Source organism: Coturnix japonica, chromosome 4, assembly GCF_054131305.1.
Source record: "Coturnix japonica strain WE chromosome 4, WE-NBRP24, whole genome shotgun sequence".
NCBI lineage: Eukaryota > Metazoa > Chordata > Aves > Galliformes > Phasianidae > Coturnix > Coturnix japonica.
In genome coordinates, this window is record NC_140666.1 from 8,473,628 (window position 1) to 8,499,393 (window position 25,766).

The 25,766-nt window shown below is 40.4% G+C and overlaps 2 protein-coding genes across 9 annotated transcripts in view; one reads left to right on the forward strand and one right to left on the reverse strand.

Annotated features, from left to right (window-relative positions):
- The first annotated feature begins 1,109 nt into the window (after positions 1–1,109).
- ZC3H12B (zinc finger CCCH-type containing 12B) lies at positions 1,110–22,305 on the forward strand. 7 transcript variants are annotated; one of them, XM_015860084.3, is made up of 8 exons: positions 1,110–1,397; positions 2,352–2,518; positions 8,566–8,620; positions 9,025–9,805; positions 13,843–13,982; positions 15,393–15,627; positions 15,717–15,823; positions 16,332–22,305. In XM_015860084.3, the coding sequence occupies exons 4-8, from the start codon at positions 9,195–9,197 to the stop codon at positions 17,747–17,749; spliced, it is 2,511 nt and encodes an 836-aa protein (XP_015715570.2). In that variant the 5' UTR covers positions 1,110–1,397; positions 2,352–2,518; positions 8,566–8,620; positions 9,025–9,194; the 3' UTR covers positions 17,750–22,305. The 7 variants fall into 7 exon arrangements, with proteins under 7 accessions (XP_015715570.2, XP_085400510.1, XP_085400511.1 ...); XM_085544384.1 differs by lacking the exon at positions 8,566–8,620 and having other exon boundaries at positions 16,332–16,398; positions 17,058–17,809; XM_085544385.1 differs by lacking the exon at positions 8,566–8,620 and having other exon boundaries at positions 16,332–16,398; positions 17,061–17,809.
- A 1,899-nt stretch (positions 22,306–24,204) lies between these two features.
- The window catches only part of LAS1L (LAS1 like ribosome biogenesis factor), a 29,681-nt gene continuing 28,119 nt past the window's right edge, over positions 24,205–25,766 (reverse strand). For both annotated transcript variants that reach the window (XM_015860089.3, XM_015860087.3), the window contains one exon: positions 24,205–24,592. In XM_015860089.3, coding sequence (XP_015715575.1) covers positions 24,502–24,592 — 91 coding nt within the window. In that variant the 3' untranslated portion in view covers positions 24,205–24,501. The remainder of the gene's footprint in view (positions 24,593–25,766) is intronic.

Below are 25,766 nucleotides of genomic sequence, written 5' to 3' on the forward strand. Positions count from 1 at the left end.
TGGCACATTACAAAGGTGGGCTTAAACATATCTACATTTCACAAAATCACAGAGTTGCAGGGATAAGGACCTCAAGAGATCATAGAGTCCAAACCCTCTGCTAAAGCAGGTACTCTACAACAGATGGCACAGGTAGGCATTCAGCTGGGTCTCCAGTATCTCCATTGAAGGAGACTCTACAACTTCCCTGGGCAACCTGTTCCAGTGCTCCATCACCCCTACCCTAAAGAAGTTCTTCCACGTCAGTACAGAACTTCCTGTGTTCAAGTTTTAGGCCATTGCTCGTTGTCCCATTGCTCCACCAAGAAGAGCTTGGCCTCATCCATTTGCCATCCACCTCCCTTCAGGTGTTTATAAACATTTATCTGATCCCCCCTCAAGTCTTCCCTAGGCTGAACAGACCCAGGTTACTCAGTCTTTCCTCACATGGGAGATGCTCCAGGCCCTTCATCATCTCGTGGCCCTCTGCCAGACTTCTCCTAAGAGATCTGTCTGTTTTGAACCAGGGAGCCCAGAACTGGACACAACAGCCTAAACGCAGCCTCACCACAGCACAGTAGAGAGGGAGGATCACTTCCCTTGATCTGCTGGCAACTCTCTTAGTAACACACCCCAGAATTCAGTCTTTTATTTCATCCTCCACCCCACTAACCTGCACAACTGGGAAAACACCCCTAGTATTGCATGTCACCCTTCCTCCAGCCAGGCCCATTTCAATAAAGGCACCAGATAGTCTTTTTCCCATTCTTTTGTGTAACTCGAGCACATCACCCACTCGGGGACTTATTTCCAACGGACTCTTGAGCTGTAACACGGTTACGCGCAAGATTATAACTTAATAGCGGCCTTCCTCGGCAAAACACGGCGGACAAGCCCCTTAGCAGGCGTAGTAGCGCCGCTCGTGACTGGGATAGGCGGGATAGGCGGATAGGCGCCCGCACCGCCCTTGCGCAGGGCAGGAGCGGAAGGCTGCGCGCGCTCCTGCGGCCGGGCGACGCGTGCGCTGCCTCCGGGAGCGCGCGGGTGCCGCGAGGAATCGGGCGCCTGCAGCAGCGGGGGCTGGGCGCGGTTGCTAAGCGACGGCGCCCGGGCAGCGGCGTTGGCCCGGCAGAGGCGCGGGCAGGGATGAGGCGGAGGCAGCGGCGTCCGCGCTCCCGCCGGCGCTGAGCCGTACCGCCGTACCTTTCCCCGTCTTTCCCTACCCCGTCCCGCCCGGGCTTTGCCTCCCTCTCCCTCCAACCCTCTCCCCTCACTCCGGACTGTCCTTCCCCCTCCATGCGGCGGGAGCGGTCGGCGTGGGGCCCGTGCCGCGGCCGCGCCGAGCCGCGCCGTCCCTCGCCGTTCCGCCGCCAGATTCCGCAAGGAGCCACGGGTGGCGTCTGCAGCGACAACAGCGGGTGAGGCCCCGGCTGAGGAGAGGGGTGGCGAGGGAAGCCGTTGGGCGGCCGGAGGAGCGGCGGCGCCCCGGCAGTGGCGGATGCCCTTTGCCGGCACGGCGGAGGGGCTCTGCGTGTCGCGAGAGGACGGTGGGGCGCCCCCTGCCGCCCGCCGGCAGTTCTCCGGGCCGCCGCGGTTGAGGCGCGGCCTTCCGCCGCCCGCACGCCCGGCCCGAGCCTGGTGAGCCGCTGCTCCGGCGTGTGGCCCCGCGCTGTGGGCTCCGGGCGGCCGCTTGGCCTAATGCCGCTTCTTCCCGACAGCAGCGCCGGTCTCTGCGAGTTCCGACTCGATCCGCGGGGGCTTTGCGTAGCGGCACGAGGCCGCGTGGGGAGCTGACGTGGTTATCCCGGCGGGGTTTGGATCCGGGGGTCTCTTATCTAGGCCATTTCAGACACCGTTTACCAGCTGGGTGCAGAGACGGGGTTATTTTCCTGGTTTCATTTAATAAGGGCAAAGTAGGGATAGTGAAGGCTGTGGTAGCATGATGCTACGGTGTTCTGTCTCTGAACATAGGTAGCAAGATGGGTAGCAAGGAATCTGTATTAATAGAAGCATCGTGCTTAAATAAGGAAATTACTTTCACAGGGGGTACCTGATGATCGCTGCTCACATCCTTCCATTTTGCTTTATACTGCGAATGTGAATTAAAAACTGATCGTTTACTACAAATACAGAGGAAGTTTACAGCCGTATTTCTAATCAGTTCATTTGAAAGTGTTATTTTGCATAGCTCTTTTCCGATTATCATTTAAACCTTTCGAGACTCTATTTCACAAGACTCTTGTAATTCTTTCCCAAGTCACTGAACAATAAAATGGAATGCAAAATCTATACTGTGTCTTCTTAAGTTGATAAGTGTGGATCTAAGTTAATTCTGTTTGTTTAATACATGTGTTATCTTTTTTCCTTTTAAGTCTTCTAGTGTGTTTTAGTGATATGTGCTGTCATGAGTGGAAAGGAAGAGTAGAAAGAGAATGAAAATCCTGCTTATTCATGGATGTATGTTCAGCACATCGGCAGTACTTTGTACCTGGGAATAGGCAGCATTAGCATGACAGAGCCATCTGATTTCATATGCTTGGTGAGTTCATTGAAGTGGATGTCTGAGAAGTCATTGCTTTTATACAGGAAGTACCCTGCATTATAGAAATACATCTTTTAATTGCTACATACTATAAATGCCACTGTGGTACATAGAGTTGAAAGGTAAATTTTCTAAGTGTTGCAAATGAGTCTAGCTGGAAAACTCAGTTAGTGGGGATGTGGAGGTAATTCTCAAACAGAACAGTTTAACTGCTGTTGGAAAGTGTCGTTTCTTTGTCATGTTTTCTGTATGTTGGTCCTGTAACTGCTGATGTTTTCTGAACCTGTGCTCAGGCGGTCTTCTAAAATGATGCTTACAGAGTTTTAATGGAAGTCCTCTTTAAAGCTTCCTAAGTCAATTTCATTTGAAAAACCTCTTTTAAATGTATTTTAAAGTAAAAAACAAAAAAAAACAAAAACAAAAAAAAAAACAGCAAAAACTTCATTTGCTATCAGTCTCCGTGCAAATACATACATTCTTTCTATATTTAAAGTCTTTAGCTAAGTATCTTTTTGTTTAAGGGTAGCTGCTTGTAATGCTATAATGTGATGGAAAATACAGCAGAAGTAGCATGGTAGCACAGTTTTTCTTTGGCTGCAGTAAATGAGGATAAGCCCAAACACAGCAGCAGTGGGCACAGAATTAAAGGGGGAAAAAAACCTGCTTACCTTTGGAAGGCCTCAGGTACACAAGGAACTCCAGATAAATACCCTAACCACCACTGCCAACCTTTAAATGTGTTCTGTGCAGGAGTGGATCCTGGCTCCATCCCTTCCAGTCATTCAGATGCACTGCATGTACCTGAGCTCCCCTGGCTTGGCCCTGCCTTCCCACCACGTGTTCCATCACTGCTTCAGGCTGTGATTTAGCATTCCTGCAACAATGCTGTATTTAATTTTCTTAAGTGAGTTACTTTTGACTGTGTTTGCTAGCATCATGCTAAAAGAAAATCTAGTCTTTACATTGTTTGCTGTGTGACTCCTTCAGAATTTCGTGAGGATATAGTGGTCAGTGGCTTAATGTCCAGATAAAGATCAGTGATGTGTGGCATCCCTCAGGGAGCTGTGCCGGGGCTGATACTCTTTTATATCTTGTGACACTGAGAGTGGGATTGAGTTGCACCCTCAGAAAGTTTCTGGATGACACCATTCCTGATGTGGTTGACATGCCTGAGGGATGGGAAGCTATTCAGAGATACCTTGACAAGCTGAGCAGTAAGCACAGGAGAACCTCGTGAGGTTCAACAAAACCAGCTACAGAGACTTGCACCTAGGTCATGGCAGCCCCCACTACCATAACAAGCTGGGGTCAAAAAAATTTAGCACATCCTCTGCCAAAAAGGACTTGGGGGTAGTGGTGGATGGTAAGCTGGACATTAATCAGCAATGTACCCTCACAGCCCAGAAAGCCAACCATTTCACAGAATCACAGAATGACCCGGGTTGGAAGGGACCTCAAGGACCATGTAGTTCCAACCCCCCTGCCTAGCAGGGCCACCAAACATATACATTTACTAGATATCCTGGGCTGCATAAAAGGAAGCATGGTTGGCAGGTCATGGCAAATTATTCTGCCCCTCTACTCTGTGCTGGTGACTCCTCACCTGGAGTGCTGCGTTCAGATGCAGTCCTCAGCACAGGAAAGACATAGACATGGAGTGCTACTAACAGGATCAGAATATCAACCTTATGTTACGGCAAAAAGTTTAAACTTGAGTTATTTTTTAGTAAGAGCATCCACAAGAAATTTAAAGTATTTACCCCTTTAACAAGCCCACAGATACCTCATCCATCTCATATAAAAATGATTGTCTAAGAGTTTTTAACTATGAACCACATGAAACCCTAACCCTAATACTCCTCTCTTTCCCCCCCTTTTTTAGATTCTTTGCAACGTCTTTCCTAATTGATGCTTTGTCCTGCCCCATATATAGGTCATCTGTCTTTAAAGAGTGAAATGTATGCTATAGCATAAGGATTTACTATTTCATTTTTGAAAGCAAAAGTTTATTTTTCTGTACTCTTCTTGGAGATGAACAGTGCTGTCACCACAGGAATGAAACAATCTGAGATCAAAGAATAACTTGGATTGGAATGAACTTCAGGTGTTCATCTAGTCCAGCGTGCTGCTTAAAGCAGATGAATTAGTGACCCAACATTGTTTTTACAATAGCAACAGACCTGAAAACCTCCAGGTACAAGACACTGTTAAAACCTTATTTCTGTAAAGATATTGCTTGATGCTAACTCAATGGGATACCTTTTTCTGTTTCTAACACTTTATTTAGTAGCTTCGAAAGTGGTTGGTTGTGTATCACAAAGCACAAGACCTAGGTGCTGAGTTCATCCTCCCACTTGGTGGATGGCATAGCATACTCATAGGGGTCCAGTCAATATATTATATTGAGAACTTCAGAAATGGAATATCCTTTGTTTTCAGATTTACGAAAGATTGTTTTATTACTGGGTGAAATTTTCGGTTAAAGGAGGATTTGGTTTAGTCTAGCAAAGCAGAGTTCTAAATATTTAATTTGAAAATAATGGTCAAATTGGTGTGAGTTAAGATGTGTCATATTTGATGTGTCTTTGACTTAGCCACAAACACCACATTTTGTTCTTGCCTGTGGCATTAGTGAGTCATTTCAGATCTGCAGAGTGAACAGTAGCAAACAGCCTCCTATCAGAATGTGAATTAGGAGAACAAGTGTCTGGCTTCTTTTGTTTTTGTTTTTAGGTCTCCATACATTATCTCACTTTATAAGGTACTGCTAACAGGTAATGTTTGTAGGGGTTATACTTCTCATATTTTACATAATATCAGCTAAAGTGTAAACGTTGCCTTGGTAGTGACAGCAGAATTTCAGCAGCAATTGCACTAAACATGATTATGTAACATTACTAGAAAGAAAAGATTGGTGGAAAGAGTCACCGTATATTGCTATGATGCCTTTTTTTTTTTTTTTTTCTTTTTTTTTTAAATGCGTGTTTACTGTACAGGGTGTTTTGTTTTCTGTCTTAAGAAGTCAAGTTTAATAACTAATGCAATAGAAATAATGCCTTCCCTATCCAAGTCAGGCCTGTAGTTGCTGTTTTTATTGTGTTTAGCACTGCTTGTTTTTTCTAGGTCAAGAAGTTGGTTGATTCAATATATCTTACGAAACAGCTAAAGTAACACTTCCTGTATTCATTATTTACATTATGTCCATTCTGCTCTTTTGAATTCCAGCTTGTGAATGTGACAAAATGAATGAAGTCTGGAATAAGATGATTGAGTTTTACACTACCTTTCTGTCACTTTTCAGTTCAGACTTTATTGGTAGTGTATTCCTTCAGAAGAATATTTCAAGTACTCTATGTGACATGCTACACACACTTCGCTTTTGTGTATGATCTCAACTGATATCAATGTTCATGTGTTCATTTGAAGTACTTTATAGAAAGAAATCTGAATTACCTTGAACGCTGAGGTGAGGCATTATTTATAGTGACCTTAGAGTTTCTTGCTACAATAGTAAAGTTTAACAAAATTCTATGATATGGCAGCAATGAAAAATGGATAACATCTTTTCTATTCTATGTTCTTTCTATCCTCTTTTGAATTAAATCCTGCAGTCTCCACCAAAGCAAAATAACTTCATTGGCAAGGCCGTAGATTTGGCCCTAGGGTTTCATAGCTTATCAGTGCAGCATTGGTTTGTTTAGTGTTCCAAATCTACTGTGACCATATCACTTAAGGAATTGTACTTTGGGTTTTCAGAACTGGCCACGTTTTCTCAAGATTCTAGCTAATCAAAATGCTTTCACTCTTTTACCTGTTGTCTGTTAATTGGATCACATTTTTCTTATTCTGGCATTATCTGAAATAGTCTCTAGGTTAATTTCTGGATTTTTAATGAAAGCTTAGCTATGGAAAAGTGCCATAGGTATAAAGTCATGCATTTTAAAATTGTCAGGAAAACTTGCAGGGCAAATACATAATCAACGGTAGAAAAATGAAGCTCTGAAGCACCTTATCTGAGATCTGATTTCTGTTGTTATGGAGTGTTCTGCTTTTTCAGTCTACTGTCTTTCTCATCAAGAAGTTGAGCCCAATTACCTACTGACTTAGTACCATTTTCTCTAAGTCAGATGAGGAGGTTTTCAACATGGTCAGCAAAAAAGATCTGAAACTTTGTAACCTGCCATAACCCAGTAATAGATATGAGAAATTAATGTTAGTCTTGGTCACTAGAATTGTTGTGATATACTGCTTATTTATGTCTTTAAATGTGTAAAAGGGATGAAGATCTCAGGTCTGCAACTTAGGTAATCTCTTCCAGCATGGAAAAATGAGTTGGTTTCATTTATAATACAAGTACAAAAACTACTTGAATATTTTTTCAGTTTAAGTATTACAAAATAAGGGTATCTCTTTTAAGTCAAGAAGGCTTCCATTTCACACTGCTGAGTGAAGAGGGTACTATAAATAATGCTAATGCCAGTTATCTTCAGCAAAAGCTGGCTGCTCTGTAGGCCTTGCACTCTCTCAAATAGTTTTTGAGATAAGGAGCTTTGGGTTTCAACGTCTAAGTATCTAAAATATAAAACTTAGAATGAATAAGCTTTGACTTCTGTGCATGCTGCTGGTTCTTTCATTTTCCTTTGTATCTTACAACACTTTGTAAAATGTTCTTGCTGTTTTTCAGGTAAAAGTAGAAACTGATTTTTCATTTTCAATACTTCTAGTATACAAGACTATGTTTTCATGTTAAATTTGTCTTACATCCGTATATTAATATATTAATGTCAGCATTTCTAATATTCTCTTGATTCCAGTATTTACTTAATTTTGTTCCATGGAAAACATTTAAGATTATATTTTTAGGAAAAAAAACAAAAACAAAAAACAAGGTGCACCTTTCCCTTCCCCCTCACGAAAGTCTAATAACTATTTTCAAACCTTGGACTTAACAGCTGCACAGTAGAAGTGATTACAAAGTGAGATGTGTGGGGAGCCTATTAGGAAAGGACATATTTGGCTATCTTCATTCTGATGTCAAAGTCGTGCCTATTTAGTGTCACAAAAATTCTCATAGCAGTCTTGGGTAAGAGCTTTTCATGCATCCAGAGCTTATATCAATCTACAGCATTCTTTAGAACACAAAGGTAACAAGCAAAAGTATATTTCAGAATAGGTGCCAGTGCTAGGGCTTCTTTTGTGATTGCTGTTTAAATCCGGATCGTGTTTCTCACGCTTCTTCAGACTAATATTTGCTAATGAAAATATCCAATAGAGATGTAACTTTAAAATAGTTGGTTCTCTTTGGGAGTTGGATATGTTTGCCTTTTTATCTCTTTCACTCTCTTGTTTTTGTCTGTAGCTACATCTAAAGGAGGTGACTTTAACAAAAGCAAAATTTGCTAAAAAGAGAGGTTGGATTTGAAATAAATCGCTTCATCGTGACAATTGCATTGTTTTTCGTTATTCTCACTGAATGCTCCATTCTTATTCTGCTATTTTATAAAGGAAAGCAGGACTTGAAACATTCTGAAAGTAGGCCTCTTGTTAATTACTTTGGTTAGCTCATCAACTCTTCTGTCAAATAGCTGAACTCCAATTGTGCCTTAAATGCTGACTTAGAAATTCCTTCTATTCTCCAAATATCTCAAATAATTTTATTTAGTTGTCTATATTTATATATAGGTCCAAAATGACAATTGTCTCAATAACATGCACTGCTATTGCTTGTAAAAACTTTTTTTCAGTTTTAAACTGTTTTGTCAGTTCAACCTTTCGTAGGTCACCTTGACTTTTATTTTGTCAGACTTCTCAATGGGATTCCTTGAACACTTCTGGTGTAAGACTGAAACTGCAAACATGTATCCTGGCTTTCTAACAAAATGTGGTGGAATCCATCCTTGATTTTAGAATGTTCAGTGCAATAGATATGGTAAATGAAAAGCACAAGATGATCATTGCTTAGAACCTTTCTGCATGTTTGTATTGAACTTTTTTTTTTTTTTTTTTTTTTGCATGTCTTGCTGCCACTTTGCACTAAATTTAAGGAGGTTATGCTTAACGACTCTGATGGTAAAAATGTTTCTGAAAGACACTGAAAGGGTTTGTATTAGATTTTGTATATACAGGAACTCCACATTGTGTTGCTGAAGCTGACAGGCTGTTCATCCAGTGCAAGGCTAAAAAAGACAGCTTTCTAGAGAAAGTTTTGGGTCACTTTTTTACTTTTTAAATCCCATCTAAATATTAGTAAGATATTCTATTAATTACAGCTGCAAGTGTGTAGTGTGGGAAGTAATTTTTTTCATATGTGGAGATACTGTGGGTGGGAAAAATAATCTAATTTGTGACTAAAGAGTCAACAAAATTACATGCTTTATTAATATCAGTCTTAACATGGAAATATAAATAACTAGAGAACTCTATTTACTTGTAAACAGAATTACTGTAGTCAAGTATTGCAGAATTTTACAAAAGCTCTTTTTTTTTTTTTTTTTTTTTTAAAGGAACTTCATGTTGGTGCTGTTTATGCCAGAACATGGTAAGCAAGGCAAATTAGCTCCAGCCTTGCGTAAGCTTTGTGTAACTAGCAAACACAGTGCAATTGAGTATGAAATCCAGGTGACTTTGGAAATGAAGGAAAATTTCTGAGCTCTCTGGCTGGAAGCTGAACGTGATGACGGCCTGGTCTATGGTAGGGAAACTGAAAATGGAGAAGAGGCACCCCAGAGAAGAGAGAAATGTGGAACAAAATGCTGGGGAATGCAGTGCTGAATCTGAGGAATGGACGAGCTCAGAAAGTGAACCTGAGCAACCGTACTTCCGAAGCAGCTGTAGCAATATTCCATGGAGAGAAAAAGAGGTTTCCACTAAACCACATCGGCCACTCTGTCGTTCCCCATGCTTGGATCGCCCAAGTTTTTCACAGAGTAGTATCACACAAGACTTGAAACTAGAGGAATGCAAAACAAATGTGGACAAGGAATACCAAGCTAAAATGGATTTTGCTTTAAAGCTTGGGTATGCAGGAGATCAGATCCAGGCTGTACTGAATAAACTGGGAGCAGATGCACTCATCAATGATGTTCTGGCGGAACTTGTGAGACTTGGTAACAAAAGTGAATCAGAGGGACAGAGTAGTGCCAGCAGTACCACTAATACTCTGGTGCCAAGAAATCCTTGCCCAAAGGAAATAGCAAGTCCTGAATTGTCACTTGAAGATGAAGTTGTGGATAACAGTGATAACTTGAGGCCAATTGTCATTGATGGAAGCAATGTGGCTATGAGGTGGGTTTCCCTCTTGCAACATATGAAAAGAAGAAAATAACAAAAAATATTGATGTGAAAAATCTGTATTGGTGCTGGGGAATTTAACAGTACTGTGCTGTGTTTTGTTTTAAGTCCTTGAACAATATTGAAAAATATTAATATCCAGAGGTGATCAAACAGGGGAGTTAAAAATAGTCCAAAATGACATTAATATATGCTGATGGTGTGTGCTGGACTTGGGGAAAGTTGAACTACTGCTGACCAAGCCTATTCAGTCAAAGCAATTTAGCAGTGTCTGTACATGGCTGTGCATGAGCTTAACCTACTGACTCACACAGCTGAGGTACTTGTGAATTCAGATGCACTTATGCACAAGGCTACCTGAGTCTATGCTGACTCAAGCTGTGGTTAACATGGATCTATACTGGATCTTGTATGGGAAGGATTTAACTTCCCCCAGAGCAGCCCATGCCGTGTTGTGATTTGCCCTTATAACAAGAACAGCATTGATATCACACCAATGTTTTGACTGTTGCAGAGCAGTGCTGGCAGAGCATCAGGGCCTTCTCTCCAACCCTGTCTTGGCCAGTAGCCTGAGGGTGGACAAGAGGTGGGGAAGGGACATTGCCATTAAGCTGACATGAATTGACCGAACATATATTCCAGACTATGATATCATGCTCAGCAGTAAGAGCTCTGGGAAAGAAGGAGAAAGCCAACTGTATCCTGGGCTCCATAAAAAGCAGCATGTCCAATAGGTCAGGGGAAGTGATTCTCCCTTGCTAGTCCACCCTTATGAAAGACAACCTAGAGTACTGAATTGAGCTATGGGTTCCTCAGCACAAGAAAGGTGTGAACTTTAAGGTGGTTCTAGAGGAAGGCCACAAAATGGCAGGCCTAGAACACCTGTTCTACAAAGAAAGACTGAGAGAGCTAGAGTTGTTTAATTTGTAGAAGGCTCCAAGAAAGCCTTTCAGTACTTAAAGTGGGTTTATAAGAAAGAGAGACGAGAGACTTTTTTTTTAACAAGGATATGTAGTGATAGGACAAGGGTTAATGGTTTTATACTGAAATAAAGCAGAAATTCTGTGTTTTGAGGCTGGTGAAAAACTGGCACAGGCTGCCCAGATGGCCCATTCCTGAAAGTGTTCAAGGTATGGCTGGATAGGCCTTTGTGCAACCTGATATAATAAGAGACATCCCTGCTCATGTCAGCATAGTTAGACTAGATGATCTTTAAAGGTCCCTTCTTCTCTGATTCTCATTACGTATGCATTTGTCTTCCCAAGCAACAGCTGTATGTATTCAGATCCTGCTTCCCAGTAAGCGGAAGAACATTGCATGCTGATGAGAAGTAGAGAGCAATGCTTTTTTCTGTGTTTGTTTCTGTGCAGCCTTTGCTTTTATTTCAGTGAACTCCTGTCTCAAACCCACTAGGATTTATTTTTTTCCCTACATCTCAATTTCTCCCACCTCTGAGTACAGTGAATGAGGGAACAGCTTTGGTACTTGCCTACCAGTTAGCATTAAGCTACACCACAATAAAGATGTTCCCGTAAAGCAACATCACCAATATTGATTTTACTATCTTTTTAATTTTTTTTACTGTAGTTTCAGTCTCTGCCTGAGTAACTCCTGACAGCAGCTGGCAGAAATTGTATACTCTTATTACCTGTGAACTAATACTCTGCTTATAAAATAAACTGTGTATGCATTTGAAAATCTAAAATAATATTATATTCTGTAAAATCTGAAAAGGGTACATAAAATCACTTTAGCAATGCTTTTTCATTAATGATTTAAGTTGCAAGGATTTGGAATATCCTCGTTATCCATAGGCCTTAGTTACACTTCTGATATTAGCTATCTGACTGCCGTAGATCTGTTTCAGCGTTACCTCCTCCAGTGTTTTGAGCCCAGGAACAACATGTATTTCACTGCACTCCAGCAATCTGTGATGTTTTTCTCAATGAGTAAAATTTTTGATTATAATCCATAAAATTATACTAGAGACTTCTTCAGTAAAATGCAGCATTGTTGTATGGGCTGAGAATACCTGAAAAGTGAAAGATTAATTCAGTTTTTGCATTCAAAAACACCTGCATTGATGATGCAAATTGTAGTCATGTGCCTTTAAGGTAAAAAAATTAATGTAACTGAATGGTGCCTATGTAAGAACACTTCCATTTTCAGTGTAGAATATTTTCTTGAACATTTTTAGGGAATGCTACACAGAACTGATAGTTCGAATCCGGATGGTGTGGCAACTGGATATTGCTACAAACTAATGACAGTTGCTTTAAACTGTGGGAGGCATTCTTAGCATTTTGTAGAGCCACAAGTCTCTTTAATTACAGTCAATTACTTGGACTACTAGGAAATTCTTCTCCTGTAGTTCTCACTGCTGGCTAGTCCTCCTGGTTATTTCTGGTAAGTAGTGTCACGTGGCTTTTATAGCATGCTGGAATGCTCCCTTAGGAGGCTGCTCAACCACTCTTTGAAAGCAAGGACACTGTTCCTCAATACAGCAGCACTGATCTGATTGAGTTAACACCTTTTGCAGCAAACGAAATTATCTGAATAAATTCCTATAGAAGTCCTGGCTAGAATATTGAACTGGGCAGCTTCATTGCTGTCTCATAGTTGACAAAGAACTGCAGCTGTCTTGAGGAAGCAGACAATTTTGAATGAAGGCATTTTGAGAAAAGCACATCAAGGAGAATAACATTGGCTTATCAGTCTGCTCTTTTCCAATGCAATTTTAAAAGTAGTTCACGTTGCTAACTGAAGTGTGACAAGGTGTGTGTGGGGGGGGGTTTATAATTATTCTTTCCAGTAAGAGAGTCAACCTTGTTTTTGTTCCCCCTAGGTATTTTTTCTTCCTCAATGTCCAATACATACACTCTTTTTCAGACAAAGAAAATACTAGCTTGAATCTAAATGTGAAATCAATCCATAATGCAGCCTATATGTCTTTCTTAGATATGTAGAATAAATACCAAGAACGTATATTTAGTATGCGTCCTCATACATTATTCAGGCACTCCTTAACTATTTCCTGAGAAGATTTATGATAAAACTGAAGAATTGTGTTTCATGTTTAATGAATCAACCTGTAAGGTAGACTGAATAAGATCTATAATTAAGATTCTAACTAGTGTCTATTTTTCCTTTGCAAAAACTTTTAATGCCACTGTATGAATGAAAGTGGTATCATAGAGCTGTTTCAAACACTCTGAATTTGTGTAATTGTAGAGACCCCAGTATGTTGCAGCAAACAAGTTTTTGGTTAGTTGGAGAAGGGAAGGAGGAACTTGGAGAACTTTTACAGAGTCATTTCTCTCTAAAAGATGTTTTAAAAGCATCTGTTCCTCATAACAGCCAGCATCACTAGCTCTTGTCTTTTTATTATTGCTAACTTTTATACAGCACTATTTCAGGTGAGCTCAATTTTTTGCACATGGTGACATTTTTCAATAGATGAGCTAAAAAAATGAAAAAGCCGAAAAAGCTTTTTGTAGTGTGATGGAAAGTGCAACAATGACAGCAGAGATACCTCCACTGCCAGCCCTTAAGTGAGGTCCGGAAGAGGTGGATCTTGGCCACATGCCTTCCAGTCACCCAGGTACATGGCATACACCTCCTCTGGCCTGGCTCTGCCTTCCCACCAGGTGCTGCATCACTGCTTCAGACCATGACTTAGCATTTCTGTAACACTTTTGCATTAGGATTATTCTATAACTGTTTTGTATTTGCCTGCTTGCTTGTTTTAAATTTTACTGAACTACTATGACTGAAGTAGTAGTTTCATAATTCGATGATTAAACAGCTTTGTCCAACTGTCATTTTTCAATTAAGTAAGCTGGTCTGACAAAACAGTTTACCTGTGTCTACAAATTCTGCTTCCCTTATTTACCCACATCATGACAGCTTTAAAAGGAAAAACAACAAAACCCAAACCCAAAACTTTTATATTTCCTGTTTCTAAGTCTTCTGGGTTTTTTTTTGTTTTGTTTTGTTTTGTTTTCTTGTTTCTTTGGTTCTTTTCTCTTCAGCCATGGAAATAAAGAAGGATTTTCCTGTCGGGGAATTCAACTAGCTGTTGATTGGTTTCTGGAAAAAGGACATAAAGATATCACTGTGTTCGTACCTGCATGGAGAAAAGAACAGTCTAGACCAGATGCACCAATTACAGGTAACAGGTCAAGATTTTGTTTGACTTTTTGGTTCAAGTAAATAAATGTGTTATATTAAGACAGAATGGTGTCATTGTTCTAATGACATACTACATACTAAGCTGTGGTCATAGTGTTGCTTGCACTCAGCTGTTTGGGAACAACACAATTTCACTGGTGAGGAACAGTTAAGTATTTGCATTTAAAAAAAAAAAAAAAAGAGTTATTTTTTGAAATATAACTGGATCATGTCAATGCTCATGAGAGGAGATACAGTTTTCCACCAATAGCAAATGTTGTTAACGGGACAGAAAATAATTCTCAGTTGCTGGGCTCAATTGGTGTGTTCAATTGATGTGAAGCAAACAGAGAAGGAATATTCTAAAGCTCTATCTATATCTAAATATCTATCTAAATATATATATATATCTAAAGATCTAGGTTGGCAGGGAAAACTCCACAGAAAAAAGATCTCCAGAAAGAGACCCTTTCCATGTGGCAGTCAGCCCTTAAATGGGGTCTAGAATTGCCTTCACCTGTGCTCATGGCTGACTCACTCCTTTCCTCAGGTGATCAATCAGTGGTTCAAGCTGTGACTCAACAGTTCCCATACACGGGGCTAATAGAAAATAAGTGCTGCCTGGCCAGGTACACATTTAGCAGTGTTATCTTGAACACTGAAGAAGCAGAATACCTTTTGACCCCATTTTCAGTACTTACATTTTACTCCAAGCTAACAAGAAGTCTATTACAAGGCAGTAATAATTGAGTTACAGAATCATAGAATGGCCAGAGTTGAAAAGGATCTCAAAGATCACATAGTTTCAACCCCCTGCTGTGTGCAGGGTCGTCAACCAGCAGACCAGGCTGCCCAGAGCCACACCCAGCCTGGCCTTGAATGCCTCCAGGTATGGGGCATCCACTGCCTCCTTGGGCAACCTGTTCCAGTGCGTCACCAGCCTCTGGGTGAAAAACTTCTTCCTAATAACAAAACCTCCCTTGCCTCAGTTTAAAACCATTCCCCCTTTTTCCATCACTGTCCACCCTCACAAACAGCTGTTCCACCCTCCTGTTTATACACTCCCTTCAAGTACTGGTAGGCCACAATGAGGTCTCCCCAGAGCCTTCTCTTCTCCAAGCTAAACAAGGCCAGTTTTTGACATGTACCTTACCTAACTGTTCCTAAACATGGTTATTTACAGAGGAGTACAGTAGTTATGAAGCTTAAATACGGGTTATTTACTTAGTGCTTAGAAAGCTCAGAAATTCTCCTTCTCCTTCTAGGTCTTTGTTGTTGTTTGAAATGGGGATCATATATGCACATAATAAGAAAATTATTTCTCAGAAGAGAGAGTTTAAGTTTAATATTTCAGGGGCTGCATTTCTTTACAAACATTTAAAGAAGTTGCTTAAGTAAACTTATTTTACAGATCAAGAAATCTTACGGAAATTGGAGAAAGAAAAAATTCTTGTTTTCACCCCATCTCGAAGAGTTCAGGGAAGAAGAGTAGTTTGCTATGATGATCGATTCATTGTAAAGCTTGCCTTTGACTCAGATGGCATAATTGTATCAAATGACAACTACCGCGATCTTCAAAATGAAAAACCAGAATGGAAGAAGTTCATAGAGGAGCGCCTGCTGATGTATTCATTTGTGAATGACAAGTATGTTTTTTCTTCAAAAATTAAGAGAATTCGCCAATTCCAAACCCTTGGTAAAAACTGCAGTTCAAATTTCATTTCTTTACCATTAGGTTTATGCCTCCTGATGATCCTTTAGGACGCCATGGTCCAAGCCTTGAAAATTTCTTAAGGAAAAGGCCAGTTATTCCTGAACATAAAAAACAACCGTGTCCTTATGGTAAGTGCTTAAGCTATATTGATGTACTCTATTCAAAGGTAGGTGAGGCGAGCGATTAATTAACATTTTGTCATTACTAGCTGTCCTAGCAGCATATCTCTTTCTATGTCCATCATGCACATATTAATAAGAACAATATAGCAAAAAATTAAAGCTATCACAGCTTTTTGCTTTTTTTTTTTTTTTTTCTGGTTTGTATTCAATAAAACATCTATAACTACACCAACTGTGTTAGGAATGTTTTATTTTATATAGCATTGAGTATGTTGTCAGTACTGAACTTATGAGTGGTAGGAAGAAAAGTGATGTGCCTTGCGCTGCATGCGGTGATATACCTGGTTACAGGTAGTAGCAGAGTCTGTGAATTCCTGCATATGTAATTATTCTTTACGATGATAATACAGAAACATTACAATTAAGAAACCCTTCACTAAAGGTGTGAAGAAAAAAGTAGCAGGTGGTAGTATCAATTTCTGGTTTATTTAACTTGAAATCACTTTTCTTACAGGTAAAAAGTGCACCTATGGGCACAAATGTAAATATTACCACCCAGAACGGGCAAACCAGCCTCAAAGGTCAGTAGCGGATGAGCTTCGAATAAGTGCCAAATTATCTGCTGTGAAAACAATGAGTGAGGGAGCCTTGGCCAAATGTGGCACAGGGCCCTCCAGCTCCAAAGGAGAGATCAGTTCTGAAGTGAAACGCATTGCCCCAAAGCGTCAGTCAGATCCAAGCATTAGATCAGTAGCTGTGGAGCCTGAGGAAAAGTTAACAGTAGCCCGGAAGTCTGAGGCCAACTCTGTCCCATCTCTGGTTTCTGCATTAAGTGTACCTACGCTCCCTCCACCAAAAAGCCATGCAGCTGGTGCATTAAATACTCGTTCTGCAAGCAGTCCAGTGCCAGGTTCTTCACAGTTCACACATCAGAAATCCTCACTGGAACACATGTCCAGTGTGCAATATCCTCCGATACTAGTCACCAATAGCCATGGCACCTCAGTTAGTTACACTGACCAGTATCCCAAATATGAATCATTAGGGGACCATGGCTATTATTCCTTACTCAGTGATTTCTCCAACTTGAGCATAAGTAGTATGCATAACACAGATTATTACGGGGCTGATATGGACCAGGGGATGTATTCTAGAAACTCAAGCCCCTGTCCTGATAATTGCTTAAGCCATACAAGTAATGATTCTTATTCCTCTTACAATGACTTGTATCTGGGTGTAGCAGATGCCAGTCCAGAAGATAATGTGAAGATCCACAGACTGACATCGCAAAATCGTCTTCAGCCTTTTCCCCATGGTTACCATGAAGCCTTAAATAGAGTTCAGAGTTTTGGAACTGAAGAGCCTAAATCCCTTCGCAAACAGTCTGTTTCCCACTTAGGCCTGCATGCCCAGCATCCAGTTATTGGAGCACGGTCCAGTTGTCCAGGAGAATACCCTGTGCCTCAAAATATTCATCCATCAACTGCACAACCAAGCCGTGCCTTGGTCATGACAAGAATGGACAGTATTTCTGACTCACGGCTTTATGAAAGTAATCCTACAAGGCAGAGAAGACCACCTCTGTGTAGAGAACAGCACGCTAGTTGGGATCCGTTACCGTGTGCGTCAGACCCTTATACTTACCATTCATATCCATTGAGTAACAACCTTATGCAGCCATGTTATGAGCCTGTAATGGTAAGAAGCATGCCTGAGAAGATGGAGCAGCTGTGGAGGAATCCATGGATTGGGATATGTGGTGAGCCACGGGAGCAACATATTATCCCAGAGCACCAGTATCAAACATACAAGAACCTCTGCAATATCTTCCCGCCAAGCATTGTCCTTTCTGTGATGGAAAAGAATCCCCACATGACAGATGCACAACAGCTGGCAGCTATGATTGTTGCCAAACTAAGAACCGGGCGCTGAGATATTATAACCTCTTTTGTATAAATGAAACCATACAGCACATAGGAGCTGGCAGAAAAATTATATAAAGAAGGAAGTAGGCAAATCTATTGTAAATATTTTATAATAAGGTAGGATAAACTTCTGTACGCAGTAGTTGTTGTATATGTATTGAGGCGCTATTTAAGAGTTGACTGTATTGTAAATTTTAAGATTTTAAAAATAGGGATTTTTAATAGCATTTTACAGGAAATGCATACCTTGCTGCATGGATATTTCCTTAAGAACTACAATGTCACATTCAGTGTCTCAAAGCTCTTAATACACAACTATTATTAGCAGTTATATTGCATGTATTAACGTACACTTTCAGTTTGATTATAAATAACCAATTGGCCTTTCAAAGCATGCTGTATACAATCCCAGATGACCTCTAGGGCTTCAGCTTTGCAATCTGACACCACCTATTGGTACCTCAAATACTGAAGAAAAGTAACTTGACAAAAGTGTTTCTTTTCTTAATGGTCTTTCTTAAATTTCAAAACTGATCCCCACAGGTTTATCTGTTACTGTTGCTTCGGTCCAACAGAAGCCAAATACTTCATTAAATTAGGACCAAAACGTTAAGGAATATGAAGGCGTGCTAAAACTAAAAGGTGTTTTAACTGTAGCTTCCCTCTTCAGAATTGCCTGTCAGCAGTGCAGTAAGCAGCTGCTGCTCCAGACAATTTAAGAAGATGAAAGGACATTGTCAGTTGTGTATGAATTGGATTACTCAGACTCAAGTAGTGGGAACTGAATGTTAATGCAGGAACTCATCAGTAACTACAGCCCTTCTGTGGGCAAGGATGGCATTTAGCATGCAAGATGGCCATCCAAGATGAACCCATGACAGGAGCAGGAATGGCTGTTTTCTGAAAAGAGATGCTACAGTTGGGGTTTGTGGCGAAGCTTGCTCGGTTTTGCTCTCCAGATCCATGCAGAGGTATGCATTTGCCTCATGAATGTTTCTAAAACTTCCTTTTCAACAAGTGAGATAATTTTGTGTGGCATTGTTTTCTCAAATGGTATTTTGCTCAGGGTGGGAACCTTTGTAGCTAAAAGTCTCCAAAAGAGGCGTTTCTTGTTTTTTAAGCTGCACTGACTGAACGCCCTTTTTTGACTCCATTGTATATTTCAACATTTGGAACCATGACTAACTCGATATGTCTCGAGCTAGGACTTAATAATTTCTACTGTAGTTTTTTTCATGAAAGCTGAGAAGGCCTGGTTTACGGCCTCTTGTTTCTTCATGAGAAGGTGTGACACTGCCTAAATGTTTCTTACTGTGAAACACACGGAACGTGAGGCTGCAGTCAGGGTTGTTTCTGGTGTTTTGATAACAGCTTGCATGCTGCTTTCTCATTCTCTGTTTGTCTCAGGAACAAAACGACACCATTTTCACATTTGCACTGCTGTATAAACGATTGATTTGATTCACAATACTCTTCAGGCTATTTATCATGGGCAAAATGTGTTCCTGCAGGTGAAAAGCAACAAAGAAAACCATTTTAGGTGCAATGACAGTTAACATACTGATAATGGATATCATTTCACACGTGACCAATATTCTTCTGTTGGTACGGGGAACATATATAATGACCATGTCATTACATATTTAAATTGAGTTAACTCAAAGGTGATTTGTATTTATACTCGGCGTTTAAAAATAACTGAGTTTGAATTAGTTGGTTACTACCTCTGTTAGTAGCAAAAAAATAAATCTTTGGACACCTACAGTAGCTGGAGGACACAGGTTGAACTCCTAAGCAATATCCCAAACCATTTCTTACTAACCAACGCGTTGGATATTTAATTTGCAATTAATTTTTCTTCTCTTGCATGGTATTAAGCAGCTGAGAGCAATGCCTCAAATAGCCAGAAATGACCTTTTGTTTGTTGATACAAATTGTATCTCTTTTTCTTCATTGTATAAAAACTGTTTAAAAAAAAAAGAAAAAAAAGAAAAAAAAAAAAAGACACACCAACCCCCACTCCCACCCTAACAACCCATAAACCTCCCCATTAACTTCAGGATTCCACCTTCACCGCAGCGTTTGTGACACTGTGTGTCACATGGAAGTAGCCCACAAGTAACGATGACTTCATGTTATTTAAACTGGGCACTCATAATTTCTAGATGAGCAAGACGACTTATCAGCACACAGATACTGTGTGCACCTCAAGGCATCACGTGGTCATCTTCAGTCTATGGAGCAGACTCATCCTTGCACTAAACTTAATGTAAAAACTTAGCCGTTCACTCCTCTGCATGCGTTTGAAGTGTAACGGTAATTACTGTAGAGCCTGCTTTATTCTAAATGCATTAATTTATAATTTATTTGGTCTTAAAATGAAGTTTATATTGCACTCACATTTTCCATCTTGTATGGGATGTTTGTATGTAAAAACACGTTTGTCCCCTCTTCTTCCCCTTATGAAGACAAGCTGTCTCGGGAGGCTTTGGTGGGTGTTTTTAATACTTTAACATGCGGAAGCCTGAGTGGAAGGAAGTTGCTGTGTGAAGCTGTGCGCGGTTTATGGAGCCAGTCATTTCTGCAGGACCTGTCTGTTGTTCTCATTCATGTTCACCAAATGTCGGCTTCCTGATAAACAAGAAGAGGGATTACTCTAACTGCAAAAGCTATGGTACTGCAAACACGGCATACCAACTGTGAGAGGCACTCTGAAAGCTGATTGATTGCCTGTGTATAAAAAGCTCCTTGCATCCATCCCATGCAGAGTCGCTGAGTTGGTAGTGTAGCCTTGTGGAAATTAACTCGCAAATGTTGTGCTTGTTTAGTCCACCTTAGAGGAAACGAAACTTTCGTATGTGCTGTAGTCTTTCCTCATCCACCAGTTAAAGTGACAGTTCCGATATCCACATCTGTTCTCAGTCGTGTTTAGAAGCCAGCTCAAAACACTGACACATGAATTATTCTTGAGCGCATAAGCTTAGATTTCTTCTTACATGGAAGAGTTGATCTTATTAACACACGATCACAAATGTCTATATTGTAAATATAAGACTTTGTATAAATGCTCTTTCTGAGAGCATGGTATTTAAATGTTTTTAAAACTGTTAAGTAAGCAGTTCTAGAAATTATATTTTAATAAAACCCATAAGATTCTAGCTGAGAAACTGCAATGAGGGGGAAAAAAAGTGCTGAGATGCAATCTTGCAAGAAGATGGGATAATGTAAGCAGAGCCAGTGCTTGCTCCAGGCATTCTGAATTACTGACCTTCAGTCTCCAGCTGTATTACTTTGACATCACTTATCACTTAAGAGTGCACAATGTTATACTCCTGATTGAAAACTCAGATGCTTTATTGGAAGTCAGCCTAATTTTATGTGTTTTGAATTACATGTTAGTAAGATATAAGTTGTACATATGGAACATTTTACTACTGTTAGGCCTGTTGTTGTCTTATTCAGCTACAGTAGTGGGCTTTATTCATCTGTAGAATTAAACGTTATGGTTTAATTGTTGTAAAATTTTATAAATCTCTTTGGGTTATTTTGGTTGACCCAAATATAATGTAAGTCTCAATGACAAAATGAGTGGGGGAAATAAAAATGGATGTTAGGCCAATACGCGGTACTTATAAAACCTTGTGTGCAAACGCTCAAGGTGCAGCTGCATGGACATCATTCACTAGCATGAGGCTGTTTAGCTTTCAGTAACAAACGTTTTAAGTTTAAACTCTTACAAATAGGAAGTGAACAATACAGTTGCTTAGAACAGAAGAATCCCCATTAAAAAAATACCAAACCAACACCCCAAAGTAATTGACATAGGTAAGTTCTCCACACATGCTGGAAAGGCCAGTTTGCCTCAATCTCTGGATTTTGGAATTCTTACTGATAAAGCCAGAACATATGAAGCATAAACGTGACCTGGTGAGCCTGTTAAAAACTTGGTTGGTGGTGCGCACGCATACCTGCGACATCTGTCAAGTCACAATCAGGAACGTTTTGGAGAGCATGTTTTGAATGCAGCCATTCTGAAAATCCCACGCTAAAAAGGAGCTAGGAGCTTCATTTCTCTGCAGCTTTGGCCCACAGAAACACCTGCTTTTTCTTGACTTAGAAGAAGTGAACACAAAACATTGGGACCACAGGACTCCTATTGACCAGATCATGAGATCTGTTGCTACAGTAAAGTATTTGGCATCAGTGCCCCTTTTTATGCACCCCCCATGGCAGGCTGTGTGACAGAGCCATAGGTGTTCCTTGCAATGCTAAAACAGGAAAAAAAACCCAAATTTGCTGTTACTTAAGCTATTCCCATGCCAGTGTTTGCTCAGCCTTTGAAGATCCATTATATAATCTCTATGATTTTGGTCTTTGGTATTTTGAAGTTTGTAAACATACTAAAAGTCTTTAGAGGAATCCAAAACTAATATAGTCTGTTACCTGTAGCCTCCCTGCTCTGTGTGGAAGGTTTGCACAACTATTTAATATACATGAAATGTTATACTTTATTTATCTATCTATATAAAACCTGCTTATTTAATAAAACTGAGAGCCACTGGATAATTTGTTTCTTGCCTTTTTTTTTTTTTTTTTCCCCTCTTAAGAGAAGTCTCAGAAGAGCTCTTAGTCCAAAATATCTGTCACAAAACACCCAGGCTGCATCTCAACATTTATTCCTTTTTGATTTACAGGAAGAACACCCAACTTGTGAAGTCACACACAATGTTCAGCTTCCATGTTTCAATCTGTGTAGGAAAAGGATGAGAGTAAGGGTGCTTCATGTCACTGGAAAAAAAGCAGAGGAGAAACTTGTGTTCATTAGGTCCCACTTGTCAGCAGTGTTTCTATTAAATCAGTTTTCTTTGTGTATTTCAAAGCCTCATGATTTCAGTTTGTGAGGGGAGGATACAGCACTACAGTGATTCGACCTGAAATCACTGCAACATTTTTTGGGGAAACAAAATAGGGTAAGGAAAATGCTATAAGAAGATCATCTTTGCTAGGACTTGTCACTATTACTATGTTTGCTCTCACAGTAACCAGGAGGATCCAGGTACTCCAATAGACAAAACCATTCAAAAACATTACAATTCACGTATTACCAAACTGCTTTTTCCACATCTCAGGCCCTTTGTGATTCGTCAGAACAGCCCTCACATACACTGAGAACACCTACTACTGCATACACGTACATACACACCACCACACACAACTGAGATTAGATTAGTAGATTCCATTTGATACTCTCTCTTCCAGTTTTCTCCCCAAAACTGTAACCTTTTGGTAGCACAGGAGGCCCTCTGGAGAGTGACTGCTGTCACCATTCAGAAAACAAAATATTTAAGACTTGAACAGGCAGGGATAAGTTATCCTAATAATTCCACCACTGCATTCAGTGAAAGGGATGTTCCCAAGGCCATCGCTCCTCAGCGATTCCCACTTACATCATTTATCCTTGCAATCTTCCATAAAGCTCTGAAATTTGTATCTCCAGTTCCTTCTACACCTTCCACTTGGAGGTGGTTTTAACAGCAGAAACCTGCCTGGGAAGGTCAATTTGCAGAGGGGAGCAGGCTGACTCTCAGTCCCGCCCAAAGCAAAGGGAAAATCAAGCACTTAAGGAATACACCTTTCTCAGCCCCAACTCAGAACGCGTTTTTAGTAGGCAAACCAATTGGCATGCTGAAAAAGGAATTTTACTATGAGCGCCTTTATCAGAGGAAGAAAAAAGCCGCACACAGCGCGGTGTTTGTCAGCATGCTTTTCTTCTTGAACTGTTAACGTTTGCATGTTTCTTTGTATCCCTTTAAAAGCATCAATATCACATAATAATGTTGGCATCTAATGAGAACAGTAACTATAAGGCATCAAAAAGATGCCATTTCACAGCCTGCACTGACATTTCCTGAGTTCTGTTCAGTTTGTTTTTAACTACTGCAAGTTGTTGGACTGACTCAGAGAAACTCTGCCTTAATCCCCCAGAAGATGCACTCCAACCAGTTCTTACTGAGAAGATTTGAAATAAAAGTGCTTTGACTCCTAATTTCTTGGCAAGTCATTATAGAAGCTGCTAAGTTACAAGAATATTTAATACAAGAAAACTCAATCTAGAGGAAAAAAAGCTGCCTTTGTTCTCATCTATTATCTAAAATGGCAACCGAGTCCACTTCCACACGCTAGCTAATGTAGCTCATCATGCCAGCTTTGCAACAAAGGCAACAGACTGCTCAACTGCAGCAAAATCACACATAGAAATAGCATCAGACAGAAAACTTACCTTCATTTGAAATCCCATCCCAATGAAAAGTGTAGCACAACCTCATGCTGCCTATATAATCCAAACTCATCAATGACCACATTAGAGTCACTGAAAGAGAAAGGCTCTCGGTAGGACTGCCAATGGGAACCAGCAGACCTTTTCCAGAATATCCAAAAGAAAAACTGCACCCAGAAAGGATGTTTGCCTTTAGCCAGTGATATTTATTAACCGTGAACAAAACTGAACAACAAAGGGATTCCAACATACATTAAGTGTATTTCACAAACATTGGCTACAAGTTCTAGATAGTGGATAAGCAGACAAAAGCTACTGCAAATAGAACTTACAACATGCTTTGAAAGCTGTTTTATATGGTAAAAAGTAATGAATCCTCATGGAAAAAGAAAATCCTGGAGTGGCTGCTTCCCTACCACCATCAGGAGTTCCTCCATGTCACTTATCTTGTGCAACACAGAGCTGCAGAGCAATTTATTGTCTTAGAAAAGCTGAAGGCCACTTTTTATTTTATGGAAGTCATTCTGGGTCCATAATAATCCTCCTGTCACAGGAACATTCAGCTCTGCAGAGCTGTGAAGAGAAGAAAAGAAACCAAATAAGCACTGAGCTTGTATCACCCAAGTACTTTTGATTTAACATACAAAATGTCATTTCCCTCTTTTAGCTCTGATCATTTACCTACTGGAACATCCTTCGTTTTTAAACAGTTCATTCACGAGAAGGCACAGCCTGAGGTAACGGATAGCAAAGCACAAACCAAACTATTGTGAGGGAGACATGACCACAAAGAATATCAGCTAATGCAGCAAGTAGGCAACGTAAAAATAGCTCGTCATGAACTACCACTGTTATAATGCCCTTATGTTTCCTCACAGAAATTAGCCATTCCTATTCACAACAAAGCCATAGAAACCAGAGCTTTTAAGGGAAGTTCCAGTTTGGTGCCACTCCCAGCATATTAAATAATTTCTAGTTTTAGAAAGTGGCTCATCCTTAAACAGGCGTAAAATCTCTTCCTTGCAAAAGTGACCAGTTGGGACTGGCTCTCACAGATCCCAACGACTTGCTGACACCAGCACATAAAGGAACAATTATTCTCCCACAGCATTCCCAGACAAGTCTTTCTTAAACCCAGAATTCAAAGAGCAGGTGAAGAACAAAGGTAAGCCATTCCCTACCCAAAGTTTTTCTATGCGCAGCAACTTAAACCACAACTTTATTGTTCGGAGTCAGATAAGGGTTTGCTTTATTAGTTTTACGAAAAAGGAGAAAGCTGAAATTTAACAATAATGTGTTTTTAAAGGATCTACTTCAAACCTGACTAACGTGGAAGAAGAAAAAAGGGAAAACCTGCTCATTGCTCTCCTCATGTATGCCCAAGGAGAGCTCATGTAGCCCCTGCTACAACCTACTGTCCTCCAGGATCTGATTATACCCCCTTTCCACTCCTCTTTATCCTCCAGCACATATTGCCCCTTTCATCTACTTGCTTACACAGATCACCATTAGGACAAAGAACATTCCAGCCATTACCCACGAGCATTGAATAGTTAATGCAACTTCTGAAACATCAGTAAAAACCTCTCGATCCAACTTCTGAAACATCAGTAAAAACCTCTCGATCCAACTTCTGAAACATCAGTAAAAACCTCTCGATCCAACTTCTGAAACATCAGTAAAAAACTCTCGATCCAATCCCTGAAGCCACTGCATGTCAGCAGTTCCCACTCTCAGGAAATGAAGT